Source organism: Anastrepha ludens, chromosome 2 (assembly GCF_028408465.1).
Source record: "Anastrepha ludens isolate Willacy chromosome 2, idAnaLude1.1, whole genome shotgun sequence".
Taxonomy (NCBI): Eukaryota; Metazoa; Arthropoda; class Insecta; order Diptera; family Tephritidae; genus Anastrepha; species Anastrepha ludens.
Window position 1 is genome coordinate 31,256,308 of NC_071498.1, and position 19,994 is coordinate 31,276,301.

Consider the following 19,994-nt stretch of genomic DNA (forward strand, 5'->3'; position numbering starts at 1 on the left):
TTTACCGATTTTAAATCAAAATTTGATATTAGCTCTTTGTTCGAAACTCATTTTTGTACCGATGACACAAACATACTGACACTTTAGACGCAGTAATTTCGCTTCCACTGGGACGAATGTTGCCAAGCTTTCACTGAAAGTCAGCTAGGGATGTAATAGTTCGGGAGCCAGGGGTCATTTTGACCTCATCATTTCATGCCGACTGATTTTAATATTAAAGGCAGACGCTATCCAATGGATGACGAAACCAACCGTCAGCCGAAGCATTGAAAATTCCGCGCGTCGCCGAGATGTATGAAGGGGATGATACATTATTGCTTCGGCTGACGGTCTTCCCACCGCTATAAACGCAGCTGACCATCATTATTATATTTTCATATGTGTCCAAAATTATGTAAAAAAAATTCAATCGACATAAAGTAGTTTTACTTTTTCATTTATTTTACAAGATCGCCGGTTCAGCTGACGTATTTTTCCCCCTCTACGGCGCAGCTGACTATTTTTTTTTTTCTTTTACCAAATGTCAACAATACCAAATGCCGACACGTTTCGTAGCATCCCACGCACGTACCCACCGCTACTGGACCATCTGACGGTTGGTTTCGTCATCCATTGGATAGCGTCTGCCTTTAATATTAAAATCAGTCGGCATGAAATGATGAGGTCAAAATGACCCCTTGCTCTCGGACTAAAAATTATATAAAAAAAATTCAATCGGCATAAAGTAGTTTTACTTGTCAATTTTTTTTACAAGATCACCTGTTCAGCTGACGTGTTTTCCCCCCCTACCGCGCAGCTGAATATTTTTTTTATTCTACTAAATGTCAACAATACATGAAAAAAATTTCAGTCGGTATAAAATGAGTTGGTAGACATTTTTTTTTCGACACGTTTCGTACCCTCCCACAATCACACCCACCGCGGGTGCGCCAGCTGACTCTAACTTTCGTTATTCATGAAAGCTAAATCACAAATATAGCCAAGAATTTAGCGGTATAAAAACGCAGTCCAAAATGTACCCCTGGCTCCCGGACTATAACTTCCAACGCACTAACTCATTAAAAAGATGGTGCCATCAAAAACATTTTATAACGTCAGTCTTGTTTATTTTGGACTTCACCGAGTAAAAATGCCTTGATGAGGAGTATTCGTTAGAGGCTGTATGAGAGAGAGTGGTGTTGTTGTTGAAAAACGATTTATAGAAATGACACTCATTAGAACTTTGAACTTTTCGTTTCTTTCAGGCGCATGAGGAGAACTTGCGCGCGAAAAAGGATTCTTGACATTTCTCCGTACCAAAAGTATTCAAAGAGTATTTACTGAAAATCCTTGAACCGATAGCAAATCACCCGGCGAATGCGCGCATACAAAAAACTCTCACCGATGCGACGCATCACAAATTCTTAGGATAGCAGGAACCGGCAAATGGGGGAGCGGTGATTGGGAACGAAAACCGTAGATTATCATATCGGGGCTTATTTTTATACAGTACTTAAGGGGCAAATAACTAAGGCAATTCATGAGTCAAATCTTTGTATATCTCAGCAAACAAGCAAAAACAAAAATGTACGTTTGTATGCACTTATACACTAATTTTAAGTGCTTTGTACTCGTACATGACGCAAAAAAAGTGCGAAAAATTGACCTGAAAATTGTAAGTTGTACATATCCACAAACAAATGTGAAACATTTAAATATGAATGCAATTGCAATTGTAAATAATATAGAAAATATAGAAAACGAACAAAAAAATAAAAATAAAAACAAAACAAAAAAACACACACAAATGTAAAGCCAGACAATAAACAACGCAGCACAAACAAACGAGCGAAAAGCACACACTTTAGTTTAGGTGTGTGTGGGTATGTGCAACAAAAATGTGAGTTAGCCTAAACTCAGGTCGGACTGCTGAATGTCAGCACCAGATTAGTAGAATACTGACAATAGTTATTAAAAGCCACAAATATTTACGGCACTCCTTAAAAAAAATATTAAATATTATTTCAACTTTACGCGCAATCTTTGAAGCACAAGCAAGTACTAGGTAGTTCAATAAGTTTTGCGGTTCAATAAGAAAAACACAATTTTATGGTTCGGAATACACTTTTTTATTCAGCATGGTCTCTGCGGATATAATGCATCTTAAACTAAATTTAGCTAATTTATAAAAGCCACCGGATAGTTTAGAAAGGATCCCATAGTGTAAAGAAAAAGTTCCATTGGTATCACAATGGACCTACGACAGGTCTAAGTGTGTCATATTGGCAGCCACCAGACCTACCTACCTAACTCCCTGCACTCAATCAAATTCTTTCAACGAGATTCCAATTTATGATTTCCATTCCTGAAGTGCGAAACTGGAAGGACTACAAAATACGCTTCCACGGCTGTTATGACGTCAGCATTTAATGAAAAACCCTGAATTTCGAACGCATGATTTTTGTTTTTTGGTTTTTCAGATGACAGTCGCTAGGGGCCAAATCTGGCGAATATGGTGAATGCTCCAAAAATTCGAACTTTAATTCATGGATTTTAGCCCTTGTAAAAAAATGCTTCTGTGATGAAAAATAATTTTTTTCTTTTGCAAACTGGGTATTTTTTCACCAACTTTTTCCTACAGCTGATGCACATGAACATCTTCTTGAGGCCGGCGGGCCAATTAGATGTCCTAAATTCAGTAGTTTTCGCGAAGCGTTGTAGGATGAGAAAAAAAAACAATTAGCCAAATGAAGTTTTGGGGATAGTTTAATATATATTTGAACTAAAAAAAAAAAATTTGTACAATCTCCAACAATATATTGTAAGCCGAGTTATCAATAGATTCCCAGAGCACCTTGCCACTGAAGTATCCAACTTCTGTACAAGATACAACTTGCAATTTTCATCTGAAAACAAAAAAAAAAAGATTATTAATTTTGATGTAATTATCTTCGATGTGAACTAAGAAACACGTAAAATTCGAATTTTTGGGGAAGGTAGAAAAAAAAGTGGTTTTTCAAAGAAAAAAAAACTCTTCAACTGGGTGAAAAAGTCGCTTAAAAAAAGTTTTTGGATGTTTTTTTTTAGTTCACATAGAAGAGAAAATAATACTGAAAATAACGCATTTTGAATGAAATGGATAGCTCGTTTAGTTTTTTTGCAATCGTGTACATAAATTAGGTAAAATCGTGAAAATGAAAAGCCGAGAAAACGCGCTTCAAACTACAACAATAAGCGCACGGTTGCTCGACGCCGCACTACGCTCGGCTCTGTAGCTCTGCAAATACTTGGAATTTAACTCTGAAAATTTGTGTCTCATGTTCTTGAATATCTAAGCTATTGATTTCAGGAAAAAAAAAATCGATTTTTTTGACCTTTTAATTGGCCCGCCGGCCTTGAGCCAGTTTCACACCACTCTTTAGCCTCCTGTTTTGATTTAGGATCATGGTAATGGACCCAAATCTCATCCATAGCGATGAATCGAGGCACAAAATCTACTGTATCCTTTCGAAAACGCGCTAAATGTTGCTGAAAAAGTCGCATTCGAATGTGTTTTTGTGGCATTATTAGCGAATACGCACCCAATGTGCATACAGCTTTCTGCAACGCAATACTTCAGTCAAAATATTGGCCTAAACTGCCCACTGAGATGCCTAGTGCTTCTACTTAAATCTCTTTCAGTCACTCCATGAATTTGCTTTACGATGTCCTGTATTTTTTCTACGATTTCTTTTGTTGTTGTTGTTGTAGCAGCATAAACATGCCCCAGACATATATGGGTAATGCTGCTGAAGTGACAGTCCTTGGCCGGATATAAATCCGGGTCGTTCCGGTAACGTAGAACCGACTGTCGTGGGAACAACGATTTCTTTTGTTGTTGCTGTTTTGGGACGTCCCTTACGTGGTTCGTGTTCAAGGCTTATACGACCACGTTTAAATTCAGCAATCCACCTCTTCACTGTACTAATTGATGGCGAAAAGTCTTTATACACTTGCAACATTTGTTCATAAATTTCCTTTGCTTTTAAACCTTCCAAAAATTAAAATTCAATCACTGCGCGATGCTTGATTTTTTCTATCGTAGAAAATACTGTGACACGTCGATACTAAATGGCTTGTAAAAAAAGAATAAATGAATTGACAGATTCAAATGAAACTTCTCAAATGTGCATATGGAGAGCATACGAATTGAGCACTTGAGGTGACGTCTTCCCAATACAGTTACTTTATTTTTCACGTTTTGACGAAGACTGACGTCAGGTTCCTAACCAATACAAAACACAAGAAAAAAACCAACAAAAGTAGTAGAAATTACATGTTTGTGAAAATTAAGTGAATGACTTGGCAGCATTGTGAATTGTGAGATTTAAACTAAACAAATTAATGAAAACGAAGTGCCGCGTGTTAAGTTGTGAAAGCTCAAATTAAAATAAATCCTCCAAAAGCAGTTTTCATTGGTGTTTTTATGCGGAAGACGCCGTGCTTTTTTTCTGGAGGTGGCAAAAAGCGTTGAAAGTGGAAAAGTGTGGGACTTGTCTTTCGACTTACCCACTAAAAACCCACCTCAGCCCCGATTCCCTCCCGCGGGACAATCGTTAGGTATTACTTCACGGGAGGGGGAGCGTTCTATTGCTTCTACACGGAAGACGCTGTGGCAAGAAAATGCATGTGTGTGTGTGTGTGTGCTTAAAATGTTTTGGTTTGTTTGTTGTCATTGCTTTCGCCTACTCTTCATCTTTACAAACAAGTAATTCCTTCTCCTTTTGTTTGAACACTCATCGGCTCTTACGAAGCGAAGAAGGCGCAATTCGAATTCGAAAGGCGCAACCATGCATTCTGTGATCCTTGAAGGGCACCAACATAACAAAAAAATTTTTAGGCTAGTAGCAACACGCTCTCTTAACGCACCGCAAAACTTATTGAACAACCTAGTATACAGCTTTTTGTGTAGTATAGGCTACCTAACGCCTGCGCGGTTTGTGCGAACCATAAATCAATTAATTTGCTATGAAGGCAGTAGCTATTTGTGATTCATTAAAAAAATAAAAAATAAAATTTCAATTGCTTTGTGAGCTGCAGTGCTAACGCGTTTAGATTATAAGTAAATTTTACGTGAAAGCATCTACTACATATACAAACATACTCGTACATAAATATATGTGTTCCAATTGTGAAAACTCGATGACAATATTAGGGCATACATTTTGTGGTTTTAAATGTTTTATACCCGTAGCAGACAGAAGCTTTATTTTTAACAAACTGCAGCAACAGCAGCTGCTTAGTATTTGGCGTCATACATGAAATGAAATCCAAGTGAAATACATAAATGCGTGAAATTCAGAAAAAAATAACAAAAAAAATTAAACATTTGGACGCATGCGCGTAATGAAACTGAATCTTTTTTTTTTATAATGTTTTATTGTAAATTTATAATTGTTAAAGAAACGGCGCTGCATAAGCACGCAAATCGATTAATCTAGTTTCGAGTATGCATTTCAAACTAATATATAATTAGAATAATATTTTACAACTATTAACGACATTGATTCTTCCAGTAAACGCTGATCATATCAGTACTAGTTATAAACGTTTAGATATACGTGCATAGATACTTACATATGTATATTTTACTATTAGAAAAAAATATATTTACAAAATTCATACGACAAACGTGTGTATGTATGACTCAAATGAGTTTAAATTAAGATGAGGAGAAGCAAACTAAAACAAACAAAAAAATAAAACAAAAAAATTTAAAAAATTAAGACAAAAATCTAAAAGATTTAAAAGGAAATTTATAAAATTATCAAATTAAATATTTAAACATAGACAATTACACTACAAACTACAGTAGCTGCCCATTCCATTGTGAATGCTGCCAACGAGGTATCATTTCAAAGAGTTATGCAGCAACGACCGCTTCAGATCGATGTCCGCTGCTTGCTGGACATTAAATAAGTTACAAAATATTCAAAATTTCGCTTACGGCACATTTACATTTTTTTTGTTTATTAAAAAGAAAAAGAAAAGAAAATCTATGCAACATCGGCCGCAAATAGGATGGATAGATACTGTACATTAACAATATTGATTTTTAAACTAAAGCAAACGCGTTAAAAGGAGTGCGCCAATAAATTACGGGCGTCAATCAACCAATTGCCGCCTTAACAGATTAGCGTTAGCCAAGCTACGATAAGGCAAAAGCCACCACAAGTTGCCACCGGTACGTAAGTTCTGTCGCCAGTGCAGGCGCGATAGTACAGAGCGCCGCTAAATAGGATAGTGCCCAGGGTCATCAAGGAGCCGGTCTGTAACGAATGACAATTATTAGTATTTTTTAATAAAATTCATATGCTATGTATGTTTGTGTGTAAGTAAATGCAAAACGTCATAGTGACATGAGTAATGAAAGGACAATAAGAATAGTTCCTTGCAATGTGCAAATCAGTTGTTATTAAAATAAAATTAGATTTGTAAAACCGAAAAAAAAAACCAAACGAAATAAAAGAAACTGAATTGATACAAATGTTCAATGTGAATCAAAAGAGGATTATATGTATGTGCATGTCAACAATTGCGAAAAATATGGCTGTAAAATTCAAAGGTATATTCGCTTTTCGTGTCTGCTGCTGCTAGGAAATAAGATTGCGGCTTGCGGCGAACCCTTATCGATTCTCCAATGGCAATGCATTTTATGGCAATTAGCAGCTGCCACTTTTCCATGCATTTTGTTAGATTGAAAAAGGAATAAATATTAGTTGGGGGAAAAAGAAATCCATTATTTTCTCGCTAGATGGATACAGTGATCGCTATCTCGTAAAGTATCGATCAAACCATTTTTAGTTTATGCGCGTTGTTTCACACTAAAAACTAAAACAAAACTAAAGCCAAAGAAATTAAATCAGGCATGAGCCATACAAACAGTCAATGTCAAAAGAATGTGTATACTATATATCGGCAAGTTTTGACTATTTATTATTTTTTTTATTAGTTATTTCACACTGATTTTTAAGAATTTTTTTTCCCGTCGCAGTCTTGTCCATTTTCTCCATTTAACGCCAATTCCACCTTTTTTGTATGAAGAAAACATTGAACACCGTCAGCAGATAAAATTGTAAAAATTCAACGCAATTTTCGAATCACTTGAAAGCTGCACTTTATTACTCCAAAATTCAATGATCTATAAAACTGCATACAGAGTGGACACGAAAAAAATGGTTGGACGAAAGTCGTTATAACATCAAATTTATATTAACTATCAAAGGTTAGGTTAGCCTGGTTGGCATTAAGCCACGCATAGACCTTTTGGCCCCTAGCGATACCAGTTGGAGACCGGCCCCTATGAATCCTGAAAGTAGACATCATAAGCTATCGAAACAATTTGTATTTTATTTCATAAACAAAAATGGCACAATTAGATTTGACTTCTCTCATTAGGCGATGGACATCAATCAGTTTTTGTTACAGTATCTGCTGCTCTCTGCCAATTAATTTTAAACTGCTGCGCATTTAATTTTTTTTTTTTTTTTTTTTTTTTGTTTTTCGCAATTTCCTTTTAACAAGATATAAGGATATATTCCAATGAGTCGCAATTGTGGACAGTTTGGTGGGTTGAGGTCTTTTTGAACAATATTTACGCCACGATTTTCATACCAGTTCATAGCAAAACGGCTACGAGTATAATAATACGATGCTAGGTCGGACCAGGACAGAACTGAGCTTATATGTTGTTTTATGAATCGCAGCAATCTTTTTTGCAAGCACTCCTTCATATAAATTTATTGATTTTTAGTGCCTGTAGTAATGAGCGTTTCGCTTTTTATACCACAATGGCAGACGGCTTGGCAAACCAAATATTTTTTAGGGCACTTGTCAAATATTTTAAGTTTAAAAATACCTGAAACTCCTCCTCTCCTCTATGCAGTACAAAACTCAGCATCCTGAATCTATTTGAGTCTGCTTGACTGTATAATTTTCGCGCTCATATTTTATCACTCTTATTTCGTTAATCACTTTGGTTAAGTGCTAGCATCTTTTTACATTCTCGTAAATCTTCACTTTTGCACACTTCTTGGACGTATTTTTCCGGCATACGACCCTGTTACGCAGCATCTCTTTGCTTTGGCATTGTGCGACAAAAGACCATTTACTCGTTTTTTGTGCACAATTTTCTCCACAAGCACAGACTTAACCGAATACGTTTTGAAGAATACATACATTTTTTAGTACATTACACTCCGAAATTTCGGCAAACTTTTCTACATGAATTCAATTTTTTTTGCTTGTTTTTTTTGTAGCACAAAAATAAAACTGATCTCTGGTTTATGCCGAATTTAGAAATATTGAACAAAAGTCTAACAAAAATTGTTAAATAATAGCGAACTAAAAAGCAAAGCTAATTAAAAGCAAAAACTAGAAAAATAACTAAAAAAAATAACAATATATTGAAAATTAATGTAGGTATTTCTCTTGCAAAATATACTGCCTCATTAAGTCCGAATTTAATTTAAAGCGGGTTAAGCATTTTTAAAGTTAAAAAAACACGATTACTACACTAACATACAAAATTGTGTTCCAGTGAATGAATAAGTTTTCCGAATTTTTCAACCCTTTAAACGTTCAGATTTCCACTTAAATACATATAAAATTATATTCTAGTGAGCGTATAAGTTCTCCGAATTACTCCAAATTTTTCCAATCCCTTTAAATTTTCAGCTTTACACATAAAATTACATTCTAGTGAGCAAATAAGTTCTCCGAATTTTTCGGCTACTTTAGATTCAGCTCTGCACATAAAATATATATAAAATTACATTCTAGTGAACAATTAAGTTCTCCGAATTACTCCGAATTTTTCGACTACTTTATATTTTCGGCTTTGAATATAACATAAATAAAAAACTGTGTTTTAGTGAACACATAAGCTCTCCGAATTACTCCGAATTTTTCGACTACTTTATATTTTCAGCTTTGTATATTATATAACATAAATAAAAAACTGTGTTTTAGTGAACATATAAGTTCTCCGAATTACTCCGAATTTTTCGACTACTTTATATTTTCAGATTCGCATATAAAATGCTTAATAAACTGTGTTCTAGTGAACAAATAAGTTCTCCGAATTACTCCGAATTTTTCGACTACTTAATATTTTCAGATTTGCATATAAAATGCATAATAAACTGTGTTTTGGTGAGCAAATAAGTTCTCCGAATTACTCCGAATTTTTCGACCACTTTACATTTTCAACTTTGCATAAAAAACTGTGTTCTGGTGAATAAATAAGTTCTCCGTTTTTGTTTATTACTCTGAGGGTTAAGAATATTAGATTTAAGTGTTTAAGCTAATGTTACTTAATACAATTTTTCCCGCATATCAATTGGTTTCGTTACGAACTAAATGCACAATCTCTGAATATTCTCGTTAATTCTCGAACTTTCAGTTCACTTCATAACACTAAAAACCAAAACCCACAATCCAAACACAAAACATGCAAAATTTCTTTAAATAATACAGTCTTATTACTTTCCTTCGACGAATATTAATGCTCCGAATTTTCATAAAATACTAAGAATTAAATAATGCTTCGAGTTTCTTTATTTATACGTAAATATATATAACATCCTAACACAAATCAAAACTAAAATATACAAGATTTCAGAAGGTGTGAAGATTGCAGAAGAATGAAAACATCTTTAGACAAAGAAAAATCAACCCCTACAAATGATGAGATCTGCTTGAATTCATTGAGAGCGCGAACAATTGGCGCGTTTCGGGCGTAATTTGTTTTGTTATTACTTCCATAAAAAGGGTTCGGTACTTCATACTTCGAAAGGAGTCAAAGAAATTTAAAAACAAATATTTGTATTAAAAAATTGTAATTCTCTTTATTTCGTTATTAATTTCACTCTGAATTAAATGTTAAAAAACTTATACATATATAAGTACATACACCTACAAAGGTATATGAAAATTTGCATGCCTTCGGCTTAGCCCTCAAACACTCCGACACTTCATATCAGTAAAAAACAGAATACCGAAAGCTATAATTAATGGGCACCCTGCACTGTGTATGTTTGTATACACATAACCCCACATATAAATGGAGCATTTGAACAAACGCATTTACCAAGTAATTTAAGTGTTGCATGTAAGTAAGCGTTTGAAGCAAAATAAAATTCTAAATATACTAACAAATTTAAACTAGGATGCACAGCAAAAGAGTTTCCGAAAGGAGAGTAACTTTGGCGAGTGTCAAACGAAGCTAATCATAAGTGCGAAAGTGCATACTTTAAAACAAAAAATTACTTTTATAGAAGCACCTGTTCAATTAGGCATTTTTGTAACAAATCAAAGAGATTTATTATGTAGTGATTGTGAAAACGTAAAACTCATATTAGAGAAATAATATTAATGTACGCTGACTGTGTTAGCAAAAATGGCTTGACATCTAAACAAAACAAAACTTTAGTGGTTGTTAAATGACATACAAATGAGCATACATACATACATATTTACTCCTCAAATATAATACTTTAATTAGATGTAGCTAAGACAAGAAATGCTTTCAATATTGCGCTTTAAGCTGTTTATTGTTGTAGTAGTGAAATATGACTTTATATCACTTTTTTAAAGCGAGAAAATGTTGACAAAAATATATTTAATGAATGAACAATGAACAAAAACCAAAAAAAATACATAATTCAAGAATCAAGTGAATGAACAAAAACAAATTCAAAAATAAAAATAAAAACAAAATATAATTCAAGAAATTTCTAAACCAGAACGAAAAACAAATAAAATTTAAAAACACTTAAGTCAATTACTAGGTTTTACTTTGTGCTAAAGTTTATGTCTTATTGGAGGTTATGTGATTATACAAAAAAAAAACATAAAGATTATACAATTAGAGAACTATAAAGAAAAAAATAAAGGAACGAAAGTTAAGAAGGGTTTGGAAAAGCTAATAGAAATTTGCAAGGATTGCACTCAGCTTTTAAGTACTTTGAGCATTTTCCAAAATGCATTACCCCCGGAAAAACAAAGTAGGGTCTCTTCGGAAATGCATCGAACTGCCTTTGCCGCACAAGCAGAAAGTGCAGAAAGGTAAAAGTGAGAGAAGCAAACGTCAAATATTCTAAAATGTCGTTTTTCTTCAACGTCACTCAACATCACTTGCATTCAAGAAATTTACGCTGCACTTCTGACGCTTGAAAAATCTCGGCAGAAAAAGAGTTGTAGAGGAAATGAATATGTGAAAAGATATAAAAATTGCTAGAAATTTTGCATAAAAAAAGTTATTAAACCCGTTATTTGATAAAAAATGCATAATAATGGTTGTAAAGTATTTTTTAAAACCTGCAATTAAAGTACATTTTGGTATAAAAAAACATCATATAACACAAGGGCTGAAAAGTTCCGGGCCTAACCAAGAAAACACGATTTTTTGTGTTCAAAATTAGCTTTATTCTTCAACGTAATTTCCAACAAGAACAACCACACTTTAACATTTCAATACCACTTTTGTTGAACGATTTTTCTGTTGCGTCAGCTTCAGCGATAAAATCTTCATTCGAGCGAAATTTCTTACCGGCGATCATGTGTTTTTTAAGGTCTGCGAACAACCAGTAGTCACTGGGAGCCAAATCTGGCGAATGCGGTGGATGTGGGAGCAATTCGAAGTTTCTTTTGATATATTTACGATGTCAGCTAACTCACACGTAACTTCATTTGGCGATCATTCAAAACGATTTTGTGGATTTTTTTGATGTTTTCTGGTGTTACTGCCTCATATGGACGTCCACTGCATCATCGGTGTCTCTACGACCACGTTTGAAATCAGCAAACCATAGTTTTCTTGTTGTTTCTGATGGAGCGGGGAGCGGAGTCCCCATAACACTTTTCAAGCCATTGCTTCGCTTGAACTGTATTTTCTTCCCTTCAAGAAGCAGTATAAAATAAAAAGACGAAATTCCTTTTAATCCTTTGTTTTGAAAATATCAAAAGTAACTTCACTCTTTGCACAATAACTCACGAACTAATGAATAGAATATCATGAAATTACAACAGCTGTCTTTTTAAGATTAGTACTAACTGAAAGAGAAGTGAATGCAAGAAAACTAGAGCCATCTTACATTAAAAATATATCAGTTCGTCCGCATGAACTATTAGAAAGGTTAGAGTGAAATATATCATTGCGATATGATTTTATTGTACCAAAAAACGATTTTCTTTTAGAAGTTTTTAGTTTTAATGGCATAATTGTAAAAAATAAACGTCAACATTTGTATCAGTTGCATCTTATCGCTAACTTTTAGAGCGAAAAATAGCTGTATTCAGTTTTTTAAATTTTATAGGAATGAATCAAAGCTCTTTCAAAGCTATATTTTTCAAGAAAATTTATTTTGAAACATCTCTTATACAAGATTTCACGTATTCTAAGCTAAAACGACTACAAACGAAACGATTTCCACCACGTTGATGACACGTTTTTGCATGCTTTCGGACTTATAACATTTTCGATGTGCCTTTAGGACTTAGCAGTTGCTTATCACTAAACAGAAACGGTTGGAAATAAAACAGGTAGTTTGTAAGTAAATTAATTTGCGCTTACGGAGAATCTCAAGTCAGCAGTTAAGGGATTAGGGGTAGTCAGAATTTTCAAAAAATTAGATTTTTTTTTGCATTTTTTTAAGTATATCTTAAAAATATTGTGTGAAAATTTGAAGTGAATCCGACAAATTCTTTTCGAGTTATTCAACAATTAACAAAGGGCGCTCGGGCGCTCCGGAGCGTTCGCAAAACTTTAAATGCGTTTTTCTCAAAACTATGTTTTTTGAATTATGTCTTGATCACTGCAACTTAAAAACCGCTTGGTGGATTTCAATAAAATTTATACTGCATTTGAAAAACATAAAAAACTCGTGTCTGATCGAAGGATTTTTTTTCAAAAATTTCGATTTTTGTAAAATAAAGCAATTGACTAGCAAAAAAAATTATTGAAAATCATCATTTTTTCGGACCTCTAACTACCCCTAACCCCTTGAGTTAAAAAGTTTATCAGAAAATTAATTCAATCGCTTTAAAATTAACGACATATCGTGAAACACCGAAATTAAGAAAAACATTTTTCTAATAGCGGTCGCCCCTCGACAGGCAATGGCAAACCTCCGAGTGTATTTCTGTCATGAAAAAGCTCCTCATAAAAATATCAGCCGTTCGGAGTCGGTTTAAAACTGTAGGTCCCTCCATTTGTGGAGCAACATCAAGGCGCACACCACAAATAGGAGGAGGAGCTCGGCCAAACACCCAAAAAGGATGTACGCGCCAATTATATAGGTATAATATTATATATATATATATACCGTGATACTCGATTGAATTGCGTAAAATTTTTCCAACATAATTACTATTCCGAAATACAAACTTAAATCAATTTGATTAGTTCGAACTTTTCAGAAAATTTTTGTATAAGATATTAAAGATTTCTTATTTCATTTAAAGCCCTCGCCTCATTTGAAATGGTGTTTTTTGCGTGTTTCTTTAAAAGCGTGTAAAACGGAAACGAAATAAGATTTTTTATTTTTGTTTTCCGTATTTTCTTTTTTGATCCATTGTTAAAAAATAAAAAAAAATTTGTGGCCATACGAGGTTTGTTAAAAAGTTGTCAGCCTTCAAAACATGGTCTTCCAAAAAAAGGTATTTCGCTAGCGACATGAAATCTAGAACTCACCGGAGTCGATCCGTTTTACACGCCTTCAAAGAAACATCCAAAAAACACCATTTCAAATTTACTATTTAATACTTAATTTTTACATTGAAAACTTCACAATCAAATAGATAAACTATGAAATATTGGTATTCTGAAGTTTATAGCTCAAGAATAATTGGAAAACCCAAAACAATTTTTAAAACTCTGACGTGTTCTTCGAGGTCGCCCCTCAGTTAGCAAATACGAATACCAATCAACCAATTTGTATTCCTTTGGGCCATAAGAAAATTTATTTAGCTGAAAAATCCAACACAATTAAACACACGAGAAAAGGTCACCGGTCATAATTCAGTGGCCAGGGACATTTTAGCTCAGCTTTATTAGGCAAGCCTGGCAAACTGTAGGCGAAAATAATTTTTAGCGTGGATTCTATATTAAAAGGTAAAGAGAATAACACAAATAAGTAAACATTTGTTCGAATCAGTTAAAATGTATAAAAAAATACGACAGCTCCCGCAGCTTATGCATTGTGCACAAAACAAGAAACAAAAATACATTCATTGCAAAAAAAAGTACATCCATTGCCACCTTTCATTACTACTACATAGAAAGAAAATAGTTAATAACTTTCTTGAATAGAAAGCAAATTGTTTTTGACTTCTCAAAACTCCGAATAACGCAAGTTGTTAATCAAATCCGTTCAACTAAACTAAATACTTAAAAATTTATAATAAAGATAAAGCGCATAAAAAAGTACGCAACTAAGTGTTTAAAAAGCATGCAATTTTTTTTTTACCAAATTACAGGAAAACAAAAAATTCCAACACATAAAATAAACCAATTACTTGTACACTTATGGCAAACAACAACAACAAAATAAAGAGAATTTTCACAAAATAAATCAAAATATGAACTGAAGCTTTAATACGAACTTATGGCGAAATGCTCAAATAGTAAATGTATACACACATAAATATGTGCAATGTAATAGATATCCACACATATAAATATATATATAGTATATATAAATGTATATGTACACGCAACCAATTACAAAATTATTAAAGAAAAACAAGGCAGACTAGCACATCTACTTGCCTGCATGCTTGGGTGAGTAAGTGCAAAGAAGAAATTTGGTAAAAAAGCGCCCGGTTGGGAACTTAACAAAAATAAAATATTTATTTATATATTAAAATGAAATATAATTATAAATCCTGATACTACATGTGAAGTTTAACAGCACTAGCTGCAAGGTCTTCGGCTGCGAAAATATATAAATCAAAAAATGCATCTTCTTTATACCTTTTAAACTAACCTGTATGAAGAAAACTAAATACATTTCGACGTAAAACTTTTGTAAAACATGTAAAGTGTATAGATTAGTGCTTTAATAAAAATTATGTTTTAAGTGGCAATAAAATATCTTCAAAAATATATTCGTATGTATGGGAAAGTGTTTTTAATGCGGGTGGTTTATTTTTTAGAAAAATTTTCTGTTTGATAATGAAAGATAAATAAACAAAAAACTGAAGATAACTGCTAAAATCTACTTATAAGCTGCCCCTCGATTAGCCTACCGTAAAAGAAACATTTGTCCGTGAAATAGATTTTGAAAAAATTAATTACAAGAATTTTTAAGTTTTTCAGGTTCGTGCCAGCGAGCAGTTTTTACATACAAATTTTGTTTTCATGAAAAGTGACTTGAACATAAACAAAAATGGTGAAATAAGCAAGCGAACGCCAGTTTATTCTTATTATTATTATTTTTAGGGGATATACACGTATACTTAGTCTTATCATAAGTTCTGTGACAAATTTTACAATGCTTACGGCGGGAACAAATTCATAGAAAACAGCTTCGTTATTTTTGCTGTTGTTCGTATGCATTGCCTACTCAGTTTTGTGGCAAATTTCGTTTGCTAACAATGAAGTGGGGAGCTACGGAAAATCGCATTGCAGTGATTGCATTACAAAACCTGGTAAAAGTGCAAGTGAGATTTACGAATTGCTGAAAAAACTTAATATTTCGAGAAAACGACCATGAAAATATTCTTTTCACAGATGAGAAAACCTCCACTGTTGAAGAAGCTTTTAAGCAAAACGACAAAATCTATGCTAAAACTTTTAAAGATGGAAAAAGTGTTGTTCCAAGGGTTCAGCGCAGCCACCATTCAGCCTCCATAATGGTTTGGTGGGGAGCGTCTTTTAAAGGCGTTACATCTCTTCATTTCTGCGAAAAAGTGGTTAGGACCCGGTCAAAATTGTACTAGGGAATGTCTTAGAAGGCGTCATGAAGCAGTTGAGCAGTACTCTCTTCAATGGAGAGTGTAGGATCTTCCAGCAAGATTCCGCTCCAGCCCATAAGCCAAACAATTTTTTTTAATAATTAAATCATTAAATAAAACTAACTTCATTACGTATTATACTTTCATAGCTATAACGAACTTAACTTGTAACAGAACTTATGGCAGGACTAAGTATATAACTTAAAGCTTAAGACCACCGCAGCCGAATAAACTTTTCTGAACAATTAACCCCATCTATTCAATTAAGGTCCGGCGAGTAGGTTGTCTACTTTTTTTTTAACTAGACTTAAATTTTTTGAACTCGATCTATTGGCCTCTGGTGACGATACAGCATGCTTGACTGAGCTTTGTATGTGTTAGTGCAGTCGGGTGGCGTCGTGTCACACATACTTGTTGTCGGTAAAAATCTAAAATTTTAGATATTAGCGTCAAGCACCCGACACGCACACATATAAAGTTCTTGTCAAACTATGCTTGACCGTCACCAGAGGCCATATGATTTGACTACACGAACAGTGGTGTAGCGCATTTTCGGTTGAAAATTCAGTTGGATTCCTGCCACACTAAGATATAAGTACATACCTTCCCGAAACCATTACGCCTCCGACAACTGATGAATCTCCTTGGACGGAACCCAAGGTTCAGTTCATTGGTGTTCACGAAAACATTATGGGAAATATATGGGAAATATAATATATATAACCCAAGAAAATTAGTAATCGACTATTTCATGTCTATGTTATCTTAATCGATTTTCAGGTGTAGGAAAATTTCGAAACATGAAAATTTCAAAATGCGATATCTCTGCGAAAAAAAATGATATTTGAGCAAACAAAACGCCATTTGAAAAAAGAAGGCTTGTATTTAAAGATGCCATCCTTTAATTTTGGTGAAAGAAAACATCTGCAAGGCTACATAACCTCAAATATGGGCAAAAATGGGGTTTTTTGCACTTTTAGGTTAGGATATCTCGAAAACTCAAACTAATAGAGCAATTCTGAGGCCAGATTTGGATTCAGCGCATCATAAACCTTCGGAAATATATAGTCTGGTTTCTGGGTCTGAATGTTGGTTAAATTTTGTCGGCCTGTGTTATCCTTTCGGTAGCGTAAATCTAACCGTCGTAAGAACGAAAATTTTAAGGCTAAATGCCCTAATTTGAATACTATTTAAGTATATAAATGAGAAATAACTACAAAAATGTGAAACTGGACATACATATGTAAAAATGCAACCCCCAACCACTTAAGCTCACTAGTTCCTCAGTGCTCCTTAGAAAAAGGGCCAAATTTCCCAATTTCAACTTACATTTTCGCTTGTTTTGCGTAAGTGAAAGTATGGAATTTAATGAAAATATATGAAAGACTTGAAATTTGTCTAAAATGTATAACTTCATGGAATTCAAAAAATCCCTTTGGTTTTAATTATGCCGCTTCGGAAATGTCGATAAAAAAATAGTTAATCATTTAAACGTTGCAAAGGCCGAATGATTAACCCAACGAGCAATTAATGGGGCTTCAGAAAATTTTCGTGAAATTTATTCCAGCAGCCTTATCTACGGCTACAACAACAACAGTGACTATTTCCGCGCAAACTCCTGTCTGCATAGGAGGCCGCAGTTAAAAAAAACTCCCTTATCGGTCTAGCTCCGGCTACGCTGCCCCCAGTATCAGTCCCCCTCATCAGTCTAACTCTGGCTATGCTCTTCCGTGCAATGGTCGTTTGATAGGTTAATGAAAGTAATAATTAATCGTTATTGCAAGAAAATTCGATAAATAAAAAATATGTTAAATTGTGGCACAATGATGGTTATGTTTCTATTTCAGCCCTTTTTATACGAATAAACGCAAATTCATATCCGTGATTTAAGATTAAATTTTTTTTGCAGAATTAGATAATTCCAAATAATAAAAGTACTTTTAAACCAAATGGCTATCCTTTAGCACTATGCGCACGTTAATTTCGGCCCAATCCGATATAATCAGCGATACAAAAAAAAAGGCCTTTATTCAATACATTATTACATAAATGAACTTCTCCTTTCACAGTCACGCACCATTCCTTTCAGCCATAACGGCCTATTCTATTATATAAATTAATATCGCGTTCACGTTTACAATATTGTTGTCTTATTTTCGAAAAATGTTTACCTTCGACAAATATTTGGGCTGAGCTTTCCTTTTCTACCACGATATATTTGGTTATAATGTCTAAGTGCGTGGACCGAATTTAAAAATTATAACACGCAAATGTAGTCACTATATCAGCCTTTTGATTTATATTCTTTTTATAAATTAAAATTAAGAATTAATAGCAATATTTAACGTTAAAAATGCATCTTTTTTTCATAAGCTTGAAAAAATGCCCCATTACAGAGGCTTATTTCACTTAAATACAAACACAGAAAAGTAACAAAATCACTTATAAAGATTCTTTATTACATTAACATTCGATTTAAAGCTATTTTTACTAAATAATAGTCCAAATTCTATTAAAATTCTATTTTTACAAATGTTCTTCTAACCGTTTGTAATACCGTGCAGAATAAATTTGAGGAGCGAACTGTCAAACGAACGATGAGAGAGAGAAGAACAAAGCGAAATAAGAAAAACCCAGTCAACCAAAAGGGAACAATTCTTTCATTATTATTTTTATTATTTATAGGGGCGCTTTTTTGATTTCAAATATACATATATATTACAAAAACAAATATTTTTACAAATACTGAAAATTTGGAATAAAAATCGCGCGATTTTTAGTCCAAATTTTCGCCTGCGGCGCTTTTTTGATTTCAAATATACATATATATTACAAAAACAAATATTTTTACAAAAAAAACATTTTATAAATAGTGAAATAATGCAAAATCGAACATTTTTTGACCTAAATTTTCGCCATCGGCACTCATAACTTTTACGATAAAACAACGTTTTCATAAGTGCTATGAAATATAAAACCTAAGTTAAATGCTTGCTGGGTTGACGACTGCTGTATACTCTTCTCTTCAACTGTATTTCAGTACAAACTGCAAATGCGGTCGGAAAAAACCTAATTTTTAAACATCTCCTGGGAGTTCTATAGGGACACTAGGAGGTTGGGACTTTCACACTTATAATGGTGTAACCTTGCTCTTTCTAATGGGCGTGGTGGGTGGTGCCACGCCCCCTCCCTCTCCGCCCCCCATTCACATATATCGTGGTAGTAAAGGAAAGTTTTTCCAATATTTGTACACATTCTTGTCTGTAGAAAGTTTCTCTTTTCCAACCCAACTGACTTACAATTGCACAATAATTGAAAACAACTATTTGAATACCAACAACATTGCTATGACTACTTCTGCCTAAAAAATGACATATCTGCAGTATCATCTTACCAGTAACGGTTTCCGCACCAATGGCATCGCCAATAGTGCAAACGAATGCAAGAAATGGAAACGGTTCGCTGTCTCAAAGACCGTCTTTGCCTCCATTTTTTCTTCCATATTAGCATCGTTGGAGAAAACATGTTTGCCATATGCGCCCATAATAACAGCACTTGAGCCACATAATCCGGCTAAGCGTATGAAATTATAATTTCTGCCTGCTAACTCCCATAGAGGTAAACGCACAGGTGGCGGTGGTGGGGCAGGCACGGTGGCATTTGGTGCCGGTAATCTCTTTGGCAAAAGGGCTTGCTTTTAGCGGCAAACAATAGTGGAATAAAAAAAGAATACTTATATATTACAATCGCCAGTATGATCAAAAATTCAATATTTGTGTACACTTACTGTGCCTTTAATCACACCTGACGCAGTCGAAAGTAATGCTTGGCTAATTGGATTGCCAAATAGCAGATAACCCACCGAATCTCCTAATGAAGACATTTTTTATTATTTTGCAATTTTAGCAATTTGACCAAAAAAAATCGCTAATCGGTGTTCGCTACTGCGAAGACTCAATATTTATACTGGTATGCCGGGGAAGGGAACATTGTAGAGGGTGAATTTGCGATTGAGAGTA

The 19,994-nt window shown here is 34.0% G+C and overlaps 2 protein-coding genes across 2 annotated transcripts in view; one reads left to right on the forward strand and one right to left on the reverse strand.

Moving 5' to 3' along the window:
* The window catches only part of LOC128867707 (probable multidrug resistance-associated protein lethal(2)03659), a 52,721-nt gene extending 46,633 nt beyond the window's left edge, over positions 1 to 6,088 (forward strand). The window contains exon 11 of the mRNA XM_054109161.1: positions 1,245 to 6,088. Within this exon, the coding sequence (XP_053965136.1) occupies positions 1,245 to 1,283 (39 nt within the window). The 3' untranslated portion in view covers positions 1,284 to 6,088. The remainder of the gene's footprint in view (positions 1 to 1,244) is intronic.
* LOC128867769 (transmembrane protein 256 homolog) lies at positions 5,944 to 19,949 on the reverse strand. Its single transcript, XM_054109255.1, has 3 exons — positions 19,763 to 19,949; positions 19,370 to 19,669; positions 5,944 to 6,287 (listed from the first exon to the last, which is right to left on the reverse strand). Exons 1-3 carry the CDS (start codon positions 19,856 to 19,858, stop codon positions 6,144 to 6,146), a joined length of 540 nt encoding a protein of 179 aa, XP_053965230.1. The 5' UTR covers positions 19,859 to 19,949; the 3' UTR covers positions 5,944 to 6,143.
* Positions 19,950 to 19,994: the final 45 nt, after the last annotated feature.